The sequence below is a fragment of the Siniperca chuatsi genome, linkage group LG5 (genome assembly GCF_020085105.1).
Source record: "Siniperca chuatsi isolate FFG_IHB_CAS linkage group LG5, ASM2008510v1, whole genome shotgun sequence".
Taxonomy (NCBI): Eukaryota; Metazoa; Chordata; class Actinopteri; order Centrarchiformes; family Sinipercidae; genus Siniperca; species Siniperca chuatsi.
The window spans coordinates 12,011,328-12,026,275 of record NC_058046.1 but is presented as its reverse complement, the minus strand read 5'-3'; the positions used below and the strand labels follow the sequence as shown (position 1 = coordinate 12,026,275).

General features: G+C 40.1%; 1 protein-coding gene across 3 annotated transcripts in view; it reads left to right on the top strand.

Annotated features, from left to right (window-relative positions):
• The window catches only part of si:dkeyp-14d3.1 (transmembrane protein 132C), a 137,665-nt gene that overhangs the window by 106,964 nt on the left and 15,753 nt on the right, over window positions 1-14,948 (top strand). For all 3 annotated transcript variants that reach the window (XM_044197139.1, XM_044197138.1, XM_044197137.1), the window contains one exon: window positions 13,348-13,491. In XM_044197139.1, the coding sequence (XP_044053074.1) occupies window positions 13,348-13,491 (144 nt within the window). The remainder of the gene's footprint in view (window positions 1-13,347; window positions 13,492-14,948) is intronic.

Here is a 14,948-nt window from a genome sequence, read left to right as displayed (position 1 = left end):
CATGTACTATACACATGGCTTGAAAGTATCTGATTTCAGTCATTTAATAACCTCAGCCACTCTTCCACTAGTGCACGAGTTTCTGTTGCGTGCCCCTGTTTTAGTGGAACGGGATAAACAGAGCTTTTTTTTTCTTCACAAGTCATACAGTTTACAATAAGGGGCTGATGGATGGACCCCAAGTGAGCAATCTATTAGAATCTACTACAGCTCAGAGGCTGATTATGAAATGGTTGCTTTAATTACGGCTGCCGCTGTTTGCACATGTGGCTTACTACATGTAATGCTAATTAGGATAACAGATTGTGACAAATGGCCACCTAATCCAGAACATGATCGGAGTCCTTGGCGCTGTATGGCTTAATATTTTCCATGTTCCTTAACACCTTTGCCATCACAGGATGTAAAAGGTATTCAGAAGGACTGACGTTCATTTTCACTGTGGCTGCATGTACAGTGAGAAAGTAAGTAGGTGAACTACTGTACCTTTTCATCAAACTGATGTATACTTGGAGTTATAATTTCAAAAATAACAGATACACTGAAGTTTAATGGCAAATTCTTTGAATGTCACTCTGGTAGACTTTATACTCTGAAAGGCTTAAAGTGAGTGGGATGGGTTTGTGTACCTTTGAAAACAGACACACAATCTCTCTTTGTGTTTGCGGTATGTGATTATAGCTTTGGATGACTACATTTTGCTGCTGCAGAACGTATTTCTGCAGTTATGGTGACATCAGAAAATGATTAGTCACCATTAAGAAAGCTAACCTTCTCACAACGCTTTTGAAAAGCTCCTCCAGCAGTGAGGTCAAAGTACTTGCTTACTGTGCCGTTGCAATTCTCAGAAGATGACCCGTAATGCATTGCATGATTCATGCATAAAACACTGCATTTATGCAAAAGTTTATTTTGCTTTGCCCACAGAAAATGACCTTGGAACCACTTATATTCTAGTTTCTCTAATTGAATGCTATGAACCTTCTTCGTCCCTGTCACTTTAGCCCTCTCTGTTCTCCTAACCCTGTCAATTATGGGGAAAATAGTTTGCACAGCAAGGCAAAAAATGCAGGGATGAAGTGGAGGGCAGGATCCAGACAGATCAATCTCAGAGTGACAGGGTCTGCACATGTCCATGTCTCACATCTCCCCCATAATAGTTAACATCCCACTTCACATTCTGGCCCATTTCTATTCATTCTGACTTTAATCTTGGCCCACTGAGGTTTGAGAGGAATGTGTGTATTTTTAAGCAGTAATGGACTCTACAGTGAAGCTGACCTTTGTGCCAGCTGAGAGAGGTCTGTGTCCAGAGGGCAGCTAAGCCAAGCTAAGCCGAGCTAAGCTGGCAGTATGGATCTTGATCAGAGCCGGGTGAAGAAATCAGACAGAGATCAGGAGGTCATCTCCCACAGGCATGGTTGGCTGTTGGTGAAGAACTCTTCATCGATCGGCTGAGTGTGATAGATAACGGGCTGAAATTGAGCAGACTGGCGCAGGCAGGGTTGTTTCCTTGCCTTCTGGCCTCCAAGCCCCAGCTCAATGGGCAAACAGCAGGAGCACCAGTGAGACATCACTGTACCAGACCCAGCATCAGTCAAAGCACCCGCCAGCTCCCTCCCCTGAGCCCCTGCAGCTCTTTCACTCATGTCTAGGTGAGACGAAAGCTGGTTGTGTCCCTGGTGCCTGACCTTGAGCTGAGTCTGACTGTTGAAATTCACCAGGGACACCCGTTCCTCCCTCCTGACCACATGATCTAGATGTATTACAAGTATGGTATTCATGAAAACTGCAGGGGATTCGTCCTATAAACTTAAAATATTGTACTTCCATGTCCAGCCATGTTTTATTCACAAGCTTCTTTTCACAGCATGAGGTGCAATTCATGGCCACAGGACTCCAGAGGGTGGCTCCGTCCCTCCAGCACCAGCCCTCAATAATTCCTAACATTATTTTGAAAGTACATACACTAATAAGCTCTCTGTTAATGTACTCATATTATGGACAGAGTGTTTATAAGAGATGCCCTGAAGATGAATGGACTCAGCACAGAGGACTATAACTTCTTCTTCGGCTGCTCCTGTGGGGGGTCGCCACAGCGGATCATCTGTTTCCATCTCTTCCTGTCCTCGGCATCTTCCTCTGCATCCTTCTCCCGATATACCCGGCAAATCTCCTCTGCACATGTCCAAACCATCTCAATCTCGCCTCTCTCGCTTTGTGTCCAAACCGTCTATCCTGAGCTGTCCCTCTAATATACTAATTTCTAATCCTGAGGACTATAACTGCAGTTCATAAACCTACACTATTTCCTGTAACACAGAAAATGTCTTCCTTTACATTCAGTATGTCTCTTTTGAAAATAAAATGTTGTTGCTTGATAAGATTTAAGATAGATCCTTAGATAGACTCTTTGCATTGTAGAAAATTAAAGTGAAAATGAAAGAACAACCCATGTAGATTCAGAAATCAGCAGTTCATAATCTATTTAATATGTGTGGAGGGATTTGTCCTGTCAGCAGCGTGTCATTATGACAGTTCCCCACAGTCAAAGTTTACTCGTAAATCATGCGCACTTATAAATAATTTACAGTTGAGAGCAATTCATTGTGACTAAGACATCAATACTGTGCATTAACTACTGTGTGAATCCTCTTGCATAACTGACCAAGCAGCTCAGATGAAGAAGAGGGAGTTCTTGATATGTCATTGGTTGCCCTTCTTTTGAAGTTTGTGAGGGCAACAATACAACATAAACCATTCCACCACTGAGTCCACTAAGCTCACAGTCACACTGGCTTGGTCATCAAAAGTCAAATGTAGGTCAGACATTCAGAAGTAAAATACGTTATTCTTTTATTTCAGTCAGAGACATTTACAGTAAGTCAAGGAATTGAACATTTAAAGCAAATGTTTAGATTTTGGCGGAAAAGGCTCTGCTCTTTGAGGGACCTCAAAGAATCAGGCAGTAATGAGGATTCTGTGGGAGAATTAATCCCCCTTTAAAGGAAGGACATTTTGGGGAATACACTTATTTTCTTTCTTTGATACCATTTTCATGTCTGTCTGGTAAAAAAGAACCCTCAACCAGACAGTTAGCTTAACTTGGCATAAAGTCTGGAAGCACGGGGAAACAGCTAGCTTGGCCAGCAAGTTGTGGTTTTACGGGGGGTTATTTGCTAGACTATGTCTTGGCCAGGTGCAGTGACTTGCTAGAGGTTGTCAAGCAACTAGCGGAGATTATAGGAAGACACTGCTTCTGGCCAAGAAATAGTGCAGCAAATAATCCCTCGTAAAACCACAACTTGTCGTTTTTACACTCTGGTTTTTGTATGGATTAAACAAGATGTAAGATGTTAATTAGGTAGCTTGTAGTGCTGATAGATGGATTTTTTTTTGCATGCAGCTGTAAACGCGTTGATGTAATAGTGGTGTAATACTGGTAGCTAAGCAGCTGAGGAATGAGCCAGTGACTAAGGCATGAAAGAAGCAGCTAATGCCAATCAGCTAATGAAAGTGCAACTTCAGTAATTTTCCTGAACTAATGCTATGCTCCATACCTGGTTACTATGAAAATGTCCTAGGTAGAGCATATTTGTATCTAATCAAAGGAAGTAGATGTTTTGTCAAATGTTTCACTAGGAATGCATACACACTGTCTCTATAATGTCTTAATTATTGAATGAGGTACCTATTAAAGTGGCCCTCAACATACCTGCTAATTCCGAGGCACCAATTCATCTTGTCCATATGATTCTCACCATGAATTCCCATTACCTTTCCCTTTAAACTGACACTTTCTGGAGTGGATCCACAATCAAAACATCCATCGAGTTAATCTTCTCCCTACCAGCCACGGCCAACAGTAATGAACAGATCAGATCTCTGACCAGCATGTACCTCAGACAGGGCACTGCCTCCCACTGGAGATGGGTCTTTGTGTGCCACTGTAGCCACCTTCATCCAGTCACCCGGGAAGAAAGGAGGAAAAGGGGAAAGGGAAGACCGAAGAGAAACTGGCTCATTCTTGGAGGAGCAAGAGTGAGAAGAGAAGGGAGAAAGAGAAAGACCTTCATTAAAAGGAAGTGTGTTGGCTTCACAACCATCCCACCACTTCAATGCGCTGTCATGCAGTGATGTATTGCTCTGCATGGTGCTACCAAGGCCTTTATTCCCACTCTCCTCCATGTTTCTCGCTTCTAGCCAATTAAACGCCCACTGGAATAGAAGGGAGGAAGTGCCACATTGAGCACTGCACAATGTGGAGAGTGGAGCTGATGAAAGGACATGTCTCTTTTAGTCTACTTAATAGCTTCAGGATACTGTCTGAGTGGCGTTTAATGTCTACAGCATATAATTCACTATCCCTCTACTCCCATTTCAGTTTCCTTACATGTACGCATACTTTATCACCAAGGGATGAAAATGTTTATCAGAACTATGAATATTTCATTCACCATAGGTTAGTTGACTATTGGCATACTTCACGGTCCCCTTTAATGCTTTTGCTCTTGAAATGACATGAAAGATTATAAAGAGACTCATGCCCAATGACAAGTCAAAGCACCAGATTAGGTGTTTTGGCTTATAGGATTTTTTACCCTGACTTGTGCTTTTTGGTTTATCTGGGCAGCTTGTTGGCTTTAGGACAGCCACAACAATAAGGGGGTGACATGAATAGGTGTACACACTAAGCATATACACTATATTTACCACCTTCTCTTCTCTCTGCTGCACCATGAATAATGCAGGCCCTAAAATCCCCAACTCAACACTGTGCTTAACCTGTTCATTTGTTGCAGTAGCCAGGGCGGTGGGGTCAGAATGTGGATGTGTTAGTGCAGGGTAGAAGCAGAGGCTAATCGCAACACCAGGATGGGCAGCTACTTTTCATGCTGCCCGTGTCACTCAGGCTGACACCATAAATCTCACTTATTTTCAGATCCAACCGAGACACAGGCAGAAATTACGGCCCAGAGCACATTATCAGCCACAGCAGCAAGCTGAATGCTAACAGAGAGATCCTTGATAAAGCAGACAGGCAGTTCTCCCACAGATTATTGAACAAAAAGACTCCTATCTGTGAGACTTGAGGGGGCAGACTGGCTTGTAAGTAAAGCACAAACACCAGCATCAACAGTAGAGAATCAAATAAACAAAGCATGCTGCATGCTTACAAACCTCTTTAAACATATTAATAAGGGACTGTTTGTTTGTTTTTTGGGGCGGGGGGGCGCACTACTGCAAATATTCAGTGGGCCGCATACCCCAGAAGTAAACCCGGAAGCTAGAAAAGTTTTTTGGTGTATGTGCCAGGAGAGCAATTCTCATAGGAATGAACGGAATCCACCATGTTGCACCGCCATGTTTCTGCAGTAGCCCAGAACGGACAAACCAATCACTGGCTCTAGATTGGGTCTTTCACGTTTTTCACAGCCACCATACGTAGTCTCTCCAACACGTTTAGAACGGTTGCAAACTGCAATTTCACTGCTAGATGCCACTAACTCCTACATATTGGACTTTTAACTTAGAAAGAGTAAACCAACATTCATGGCACTCCTGAAACAATCTAACACTGTTTGGGTAAAGCAAACTTAATAAGTAATTAATGTAATTAATTGTAATTAAGTGCCGACTACACTCATAAACATGTTTTGATGTCAGATTCCACAGGCGAACAAACTCATCCTGCCACAGGATGGCTTGCAGCCACCGTGTTCTCCTACTTGGTTCTGTGTCTTGATTTGGTAAAATATAAAATTTCAACTGCAGAAAGCTACACAGCCAACTCTTCAGCATGGTAGCGAATGTTTTGTTTTCCCCCTTGGCATAAACCTCATTAGACCTCACGTAGCCTATATATGTCTATGACCTCACACCCCACCTTAAATGCCCATGCATGCATGACAATAGTGAGTCCCATATCTGTGATATTAGCTTCATCAGGATTTTCGTTGTTTAACAGCAGCAAATCACTTAGAGTTGAGGCAGAGCAGCCAGAGGACATCAGAGGAAAAACCATAAAATATGATTCAATTTCACCAAAATCAGTCAATTAAGTTGTTGTGTTTCGTTCTTTCCATTTTCACAAGTGGACTACGTATGCACATGTACAATGTAGATGTTTATGCAAAAACGACACGAAGAAGACCAACTTCCGCTGCTGAGGACCGAAGTGACTCTTGCGGAGGGCCGCCATTAAGACTGCATCCAGGTCCCACTTGTTTATTTGGGAAAACGGTCATTAATATGCACATACTCTATATGTGTGTGTGATGTGTAGGCTTATTAAATTTAGTTGGTTTTGTGTGGTAGGGGTGGCTGTGTGATGTGTGATGATGTGATTATTTGTAAGGAGGATTTGCATTTTGTTTAAGAAATTAGCTGTTTGAGATAACTCTCACTCCCTCTGTGCTGTTTGCTCATTGCATTGTCTAAGTTAGTGTCTTATTTTTGTTTCAGAGCTGGAATTGTCATAGATAACTTTTGAGTAGCTACTAGAGGACACAGTAAGTTGGGCTGGTAGTTTGCTTTTTTTCCTATGAGGGAAGGGGGGTTAGAGAGCCAAGGTTTAAGAGTCACAGTTCGCTATTAAACGTGATGGTTGGAAGATGCCAGCCTTTGCTTTTTATTTTCTCCAATACCTACCTTTGGTGTGAATATAATAAAATATGGTTATGTTGGAGGGAGGGTCATGCATTTTCCCCCAGTCACTTGGGAGACTCAAGGAATATATTTAGCTCCGGGAGGGTCAAGATAAAAAAAGAAACAGTCACTCCCCAGGGTGACGAGCTCGAGGTATGTGGTGTTATAGAGTTCGGGGAACTGTGAAACACAGAGTATGAGTTTTCCTTGGTGGTAATTTTGAGTGGCGCGCCATGCCAAGAATAGTGCTTCCACCACAGTCTATGGCTTCCACCTATTGGGCACCGCCACTCTACCCATGGGAAAACAATGGCATAGCCAGCACAGAGCGGTTTTACCGCTGATCATGTCTATATGGACCCAAACTATATATATATATATATATATATATACACACATAAATAATTATATAATTGAATGCTTAATTGTCACCATAAATAAATCACAATTTAAATTAAACATTAAATATGTATATCTTACATTTATTTGTGCATTTATGTATTAATTTTTACATAGATTTATATATGTAGAAATGTGTATATTTATTTATTCATTTGTATATTAAATTATTTATTTACTTATTCACATGCAACTTGAAGAGCAACTTGCAAAACCCCAGTGAATCAGCGTGTAGGGAAATTATGTAGAAACTCAATTTCCAAAAAGTATAAGTCGCTTTTTTGGCCAAGAGACCAGAAACAGGCAAGGATTGGAAAATATAACAAAATAACAGAAACTGAGTTGTGGTGTAAGGAGACCCAGTGGAGAACTGGGCATCTGGATGAGCGACAGGTGTTGTGCCATGAATGTATTTACTGTACATTAAACATGCTGCCCTGATGATGATATAGCATCTTACTAACAATGCAATAAAGTGTAAATTGGGTCAATGTCAGACTTTGCTATCCTGAGTCAGGGGTAGGGGGCAGTCTTATTTCGGCAGGCAGTCCTTTTTCAGCACAATCTATGGGCATTAGCTAACGATATCTAATGCTGTGTTCACATCACAACATTGTTTGTTGGGAGACAATTATCAGGCTATAACAAAACTAGTACTGGTTGTCTTGATACTTACCCATAACAGACTGATGCACGACTCAGCTTGTATCAGTTGTATCTTGCGCTGCATATTATAACTCCACACTACGTTTTATGGCGCTCTAACGCTACCGCAGGGAAGAGAGAGACAGAGAGCGATAGATAACCTGTTACTCTGTTGAATTGTCAGATTTTCTCTACAATTAGAATAAAAGCCCAGTGGACCAAGGTAATAAAGTACATAATGATGAGTGTTCAGCAGGTATCTAAACACAAAAATCATTGCTTTTAAATCATATACTTCATATTCTTCTATATGTAAAGTCAACTTAAGTCAAAGTTAACCTAAGGCATTCTGGGTAGGCACATTACCCTTAGCCCTTACCCTCATGTGTTGTGTCGAGAGGAAGGGTGTGTGTATAGATACACACAAACACACACACACATATATATATATATATATATATATATATATATATATATATACATTCATGTATTCACATTCATATATATATATTCATGGAGTCACATAGAGTAGAAGCTGTAGTCCAGTACAGGTGGTTAATAATGGCTGGCCTCCATATGTGTGGGCACCTTAAGTGCATTTGTACAATTGTATTACTGTCTCCCATGTTCTTTGTTTAAGCATGAGACAAATAGAACTAGATTCACGTAAATATCTGTTGGGATCAATGCTCATTTTTACCCCTGCTTCCCATGGAGGCCATAGAGATGACACAATTCTGCATGGCTGGGTGTGCATTATTTCCAGATAAGTACACAGCTGTTACGTTGCGACTTCATCACCATTCAAAACTAATGCTCATATGTGATATAGGCTACTTGTTTCAGGTGTTAAGCTATGGCTTCTTCTGCTTCTACTCGGCTGGATTACCAACCAGCCATAGTGGGCAACTGCCCCGGTGTTCAGGGCCCTCTGGAATCCCAAAGGTTCCAGGTTCACTATGTGAACTGCAGATGTAAACAGGCCAGGGTATTTAGTAACATCTTTATATCCTGCAGGCAACACATTTACAGTAAGAAACACAAATTGCTACATGTAGCACTTTTTAATATCCTTAAATGAAAGACCATAAAAACGAAGTAGGTACAAAACTGAGCTTGAAATACATTTTAGTGAAATTAACCTTTAGGACATTAGCGTCTTAAGTAAGAAACTCATTAATCTCTGATCACAATAAAAAATGTTTCCAGTTTCAAAGGCCAAAATTTCATTGCGTCTTCTTTCAGCCTACTGTAAAATGAGTAACGCTGCTGATGTGCACCACTGGTCTCCATTTTGTGTTTAATTGCGCTGTCTATGTCTGAGAGTGTGGACCATTGATGCATCACTGTGGGATCCCGCTGTGGCTTATTACTGCCAGGCCCTGCTCTCTGCTGCTTTCAACCTGCTGGGTCATCTCCAGCTGCTGTAATCTAACATTAGCTTCCCCTTTCACCAGGTCCCAACCATTTACCCCATCATGTATTATAGATGACCCTCTGGAAATGGAGGAATCCCAGCAGACACAGAATTAATTTACAGCAACCCTCGATTTTAAGGGGAATTGAATCAAAGTCAGCGGCACAGGGAGAGAGGGGTTTATATTGCTATATAACACTGTCACAGTCTATAAAATTGTAATGAAAAGCCATCTGAAGATTAAGTGTTTTTTTGTGATTTATTGGTATCTCTTGGCTCAACTAATAATCATTTCACTCCAAAGCTGAATGGTCTCAGTAATTGATGCTTACAAACGACCAGGCTCCTTTCAACCAAACTTAATCCTCCTTTTCTCTTTTTTGAATGGCTCTGATTCACAAGCTCACAAACACAAGGGGAAGTCTTTAGAAACCGAGTTAACAGGGCAGTGTACAAATCTTGTGTACTTCCCTGGTGTCAGTGGGATACACATGGATGTGGTGACAGGAAGTCAGACACTGTAGATTGGTCCTGTCTGAGCTTGTTAGGTTTAGCAATATTACTCTAAACAAATGTGACATTTTATTCAACAGGCATCACTCAACAGGAGTTAGATTTCTCTGTTAAAAGAAAAAATAATAGCAGCTACCTCAATAGAATAGCACTGAAATGTCTTCAGTTCTGGCAAAGCTTCAATACAGTGCAAAAAATAAATATTTATGTAAATAGGGAGTCTTGGGGTTCCTGCCCATTGAAATTAAGGAAATCAGAGCAGCGCTTTTGTGTAAGACCATCCCAAAAGCAGAATGAAAACAGCTTACAATGAGAGACTTTTGTCATGCTGTACAATTAGCTAAAATCATTTCAGTTCCCCAATAGCAAGAAGGCTATGTTTGTTGTATAGTATAGTAAGTATTGAGAAGTATACTTTGACCTCAGTGGCAGCTATTTAATGTGCTGCCTAGGGTTCCATAGCAATCTGTGTAAAGTGCAAGTTCTTTGGGCTGAATAGGTGGAAGAGACAATCCAATGTGCATGGGTGACTTTAGAGAGCAAAAACTTACCTCAAACATATCTTAATTGGCCCCAATTATCTTCTGTGACAATAGTGGTGTCTGTGTGCGTGAGTATGTGTGTATGTGTAATGAAAGGTTAAGTTTTATGTTCAGGGTGATGAAGCTGTGCCATTGAACTTAAAGAGCCAGGACTGTCTAGACCACTGAGGTCATTCACTAAGGGTAAGTTAAAGCTGATTGGTCAGCAGGTACTAATTTACACAAGATGTTCCTGACTGAGTCCTAGCAGGTTAAGTCTCACCATTATTAAGACATTGAATATACTGTTTTATTCTTCCAATATGCCGAAACTATACATATTTGGTCAAAATCAAGTTTTTGATGCCTGTTTTACAAAAAAAAAACAACAACCATGTAAAGTTGAGTGAAAGTTGAGTGACTTAAGAAGAGTTTAAAACCAAGCTGCAATAATGAGTGGACTCTAGATCTGCTATCGCACTTGCAGAGAAATAGCAAACTAGACAACTAAAGCAAGAGAGCTAGCTATATAAAGTGAAAGCTAGCTATTGAGATAGCCATGGCTAGCCTTAGCTAAAGGTAAAACTCCATTTATTTTAGGGAATTTCCCTAGCTGTTATCTGTAATTGAAAAATATCCAGTTGATACACAGTCATTTTGGTAATTGAGTTTATTATTCCACATAACAAGACAAGGTAGAAGCTAAATCCAATCATGAAGGAGAAAAAAACAATCAGCTAAACTCCTGCTAACCATGTTAGCTTAGCAGAGTGCTGTAGCAGTCTCAGATTTTACTCTAGTAGAATTCATGCCATTTGGTGTGGGTAAGCTAGTGTTACATGACATTTAAATGTATTAAATTGTAATTAAATCTATTTTATTGATTAATATAAATAGTAAACAGCCAGACACCTAACAAAACAGAGATACCTACCACAATTAATCCCTATGAATCAAGGAGTGTAAACGATTAAAATAAGGGTATTTAATGGACAAGAAAACTGAACGCACACAGTTTGTTGCATTCCTTGAAGATCGTCCAAATGCAGAGCACAGGATCTGTATTATGTAGGTTCTGTGGCAATGCTTTTTTCAGTAAAATTGAGGCATTAAAAACTTTCCTATGTGTTACACCATAAAACTTTAAACCTTTTTTTCTCAACTTCACTTTGTAGGGCAGTAGGCTATTCTTGGTTATTTTCTTGATACTTCTTATTGTATTGTTCTTGCATTTTATTTACATACTTTTCCTGGTACCGCTTGTGTTTGTTGTTTACTGCACTTTGCATCCCTGTCTGAAAAGCCCCTTATTAATGAAATGTATCATCATTAACAATCATCTTATTTATGACCCTGAATCTGTGATAATTGCCAGGCTTTTCATAGATTTTCAACCTCCCTGTGGCCTGGGAGAGGAATGCTTTAGTGTATGAGGTTTGCTGGAACTGAGGAAGCCAATGAGAAGAGAGGCCTTGCATAGAAATGGCATTCACTATGTATTCCAAACAAGGTAGAGTTTGAGACGTCTCCTGGCAGTACTCTTACTAGGCAATTACACATGCACAAGGGGAGGGTAATCACACCACCACAGAGAGACACCACCTGCAAAGAGAGCCTTCAAATTGCTGTGGATCCAGAACTATATGAATAAAAGCTGGATCAACCCCAGCAACAGAAACACTCAGTGACTCTATGTTACATTACTGATGATGTGTCTGAACAGAGAAGTAAATGATTCATAGAGAAATGCTCATGTAATAGAGCATGAATAATTTTCCCACATGAAATATAATTCCTTCAGCATTTCAATTGTCTCCTGTCAATAATCAAGTAAAATCAAAATTCTATCTGCCGATCTGTAATTTTGGTGACTAGCCAACTGCAATGTTAGGCTAATTGCTTTCATCAATTAGCTGGCTGAAGAGCGTGGCAGTGAGGGGAATGTTTTGTATTCATCCTAATAATTACATTCACAATAATTATATTTAGCCCACCAAGCTTACAATCTCAACAGTAGCTACTCAAGAATCAATAGAAACAAAATGCTGCATGTTGCACCTTTTAAAAGCTGAAGAAATTGGTATGCATCAAGGGAAGTTCAAAGTACATTGTAGATGTATACTAGACATGGTATAATTGAATTTGAATAACAAAAACATGCACTCTTAGCTGCTTTAACTGTTATAGTTTGTCAAGCAGGGGAATCAGGAAAACAGGAGTAGGACCCAAAATGCAGACACCAAGGCAGAGCAGGTGCAGTTTGACAATTTAATGAAACACAAAGGCTTACACAAATTTCAGGAAAGCAGTGGTCAAAATCAGGGAGGCAGTCCAACTAAGGCAAACACTTCTGACAGGGAGCAGGCAAAGTCCAAAATCCAAAAACCATGCAAGGTCCAAGAGAAACAGACGATAAATCCAATAGAACCACACAGGTAACCAAGGCCGGGATGCTTGACAAAAGACAAAAGACGATCTGACAAAGAACAATGAAAGCACACAGACTTAAATACACTCAGGTGAGGGGAGATAACGAGACACAGGTAAAAATGATCAGGGCGGTGCAAACCATCAAAACTAGCGGGAAAGGCAAACAAAGACAGGATGTAAAACTACAGAACATACAGTGGTGTGCAAAAGTGTTTGCCCCCTTCCTGATTTCTTATTTTTTGCATGTTTGTCACACTTAAATGTTTCAGATCATCAAACAAATTTAAATATTAGTCAAAGATAACACAAGTAAACACAAAATTCAGTTTTTAAATGAAGGTTGTCATTAAAAACAAACAAAAAACAAAATCCAAACCTACATGGCCCTGTGTGAAATAGTGATTGCCCCCTAAACCTAATAACTGGTTGGGCCACCCTTCAACCAATCAAGTTTTTGCAGTAACTTGCAAAGAGTCTTTTACAGCGCTGTGGAGGTCTTTTGGCCCACTCCACATTGGAGGGTTTTCGAGCATGAACTGCCTTTATACGGTCATGCCACAGCATCTCAATAGGATTCAGGTCAGGACTTTGACTAGGCCACTACAAAGTCTTCATTTTGTTCTTCTTCTTTAGGTAATTTTCAGTACTACATGTTACTTGCACTTTTTCTATTCTTTCTGAACTAGTAATTACTGATTGTCTGTTATTGGGTGGATTGGAGACCTGCGACCTTCGACCTTTGCTGTACTGATCTCTCTCTCTTTCTGTCTTTAGGACTCTGAGATTTTGAACACTGCCGTGCTGACTGGGAAGACAGTGGCTGTCCCAGTAAAGGTGGTGACCATTGGAATAGACGCCTCTGTTACTGATGTCTCCGAAACAGTCAAGTGTCGCTCTACAGACGAAGATGTGGTCAAGGTCAGTAAGATGAATTGTTAGAGAAACAAGCTTCTGTAAGTGCATCTTTTGCAGATTTTCTGGAAATTCTGTTGCAATTTGTGTTACATTTGGATTGAAACCTAAAACCATAATAATAAATTATTTTTTAATGTGTGCACTTCATTTACTGTAATAGACTGTTGGCAGTTTGCAAGTCCATCCTGATTATTAGAGCATGTCAACAGCAATACTTAATTAATGTCAAATTGAACTGAACAAGGATTTATAGCAAATATGTGCACTATGCAGGTATTGTGAAGCTTCACAGACACTGCAATTAAAGCTTATGTGAAAGATAGATGAGAAGATTCTCTATGTTTAGAATATCTATATAAATCCTCCAGAAAGGATAAACAAACACCAGTAAACAACATGAAAGTGTGTGTTTGATATGCAGTGACTGCTGACAGGTTGCTCAAGTTTTGCTTTATTTTTAGAGCCCCTTTCAAACCCAGGGCACAAGGCACAACAAAATAAAAAGTCCCTTACAGTGTTATAAAGTTTAGCCCTGGTATCAATGGCTTTGCTCTCCAAAACAAAAGTAATCACTCTCCAGCAGAATCCCAATGACTCCTTAATAATCTATAGAAAGACTAAATGAAAAACCAGAGAAAAAAAATCACATTGTGGCCTGTGTCCATTTCTAAGTGGCTGAGATGTTGCTCAGTATCTAGAAACAGCACCCTGCTGTGCCAAGGGCTCCTTCCAATCGTGTTTCCTGTTTGAACAGTATGAAGATCAGAAAGGATAGTAGGAATAAGCAAATCAAACCCAGGTAATGTCCACTAAAGAGCAATAATGAAACAAAAACTAAAGTAGGGGAGTATCTTTTTCCACATTGATCCACTATCATGGCTGATGTGTGAGTTGGGGATGGTTAAGTGAGTTCCAGAGGGAAAATTAGATTACAGTTAAAGATGTTTAAAAAAAGCTGTAGCTCTGCCGCAGCTAATCATAGCTTATAATCATGTATGTAAACATGACTAATTTATCTAATTTTGACCTGGGGAATTAGTGATAAGTACACATAGAGCAATAATAAATCTGAATAATGAATCACAGTGCACATTAAATGATGATTCTACTCTTGTGGCCTTATAATTACCGTCAATTTGAAAGAAATACCTCAGGTCACATACTTTTTCTTCAAACCTCTTTGTAGATTTTTCTTGCCTAAACAAATTTTGTCTGACATGTATAGGTTGAATTAGGGCTCTGCCTTCATTATTTCTCACGCACATGTTGCTCTTTCTGGATTTATAGTTTTGACGGTTCAGTTTAGGGCCACTGCACATAGCCTGGTTCACTGTATGGACTGTGTAGGCTGTGGGTGGGTTACAGTAGGACGAAACAGTCCAGCTCCTAACAACTTTACTGTTTTGGTTCACTCTCACTGCTTTCTGTTTTCTGTCACAGCAGGCAGCTGTTTTTCAGCA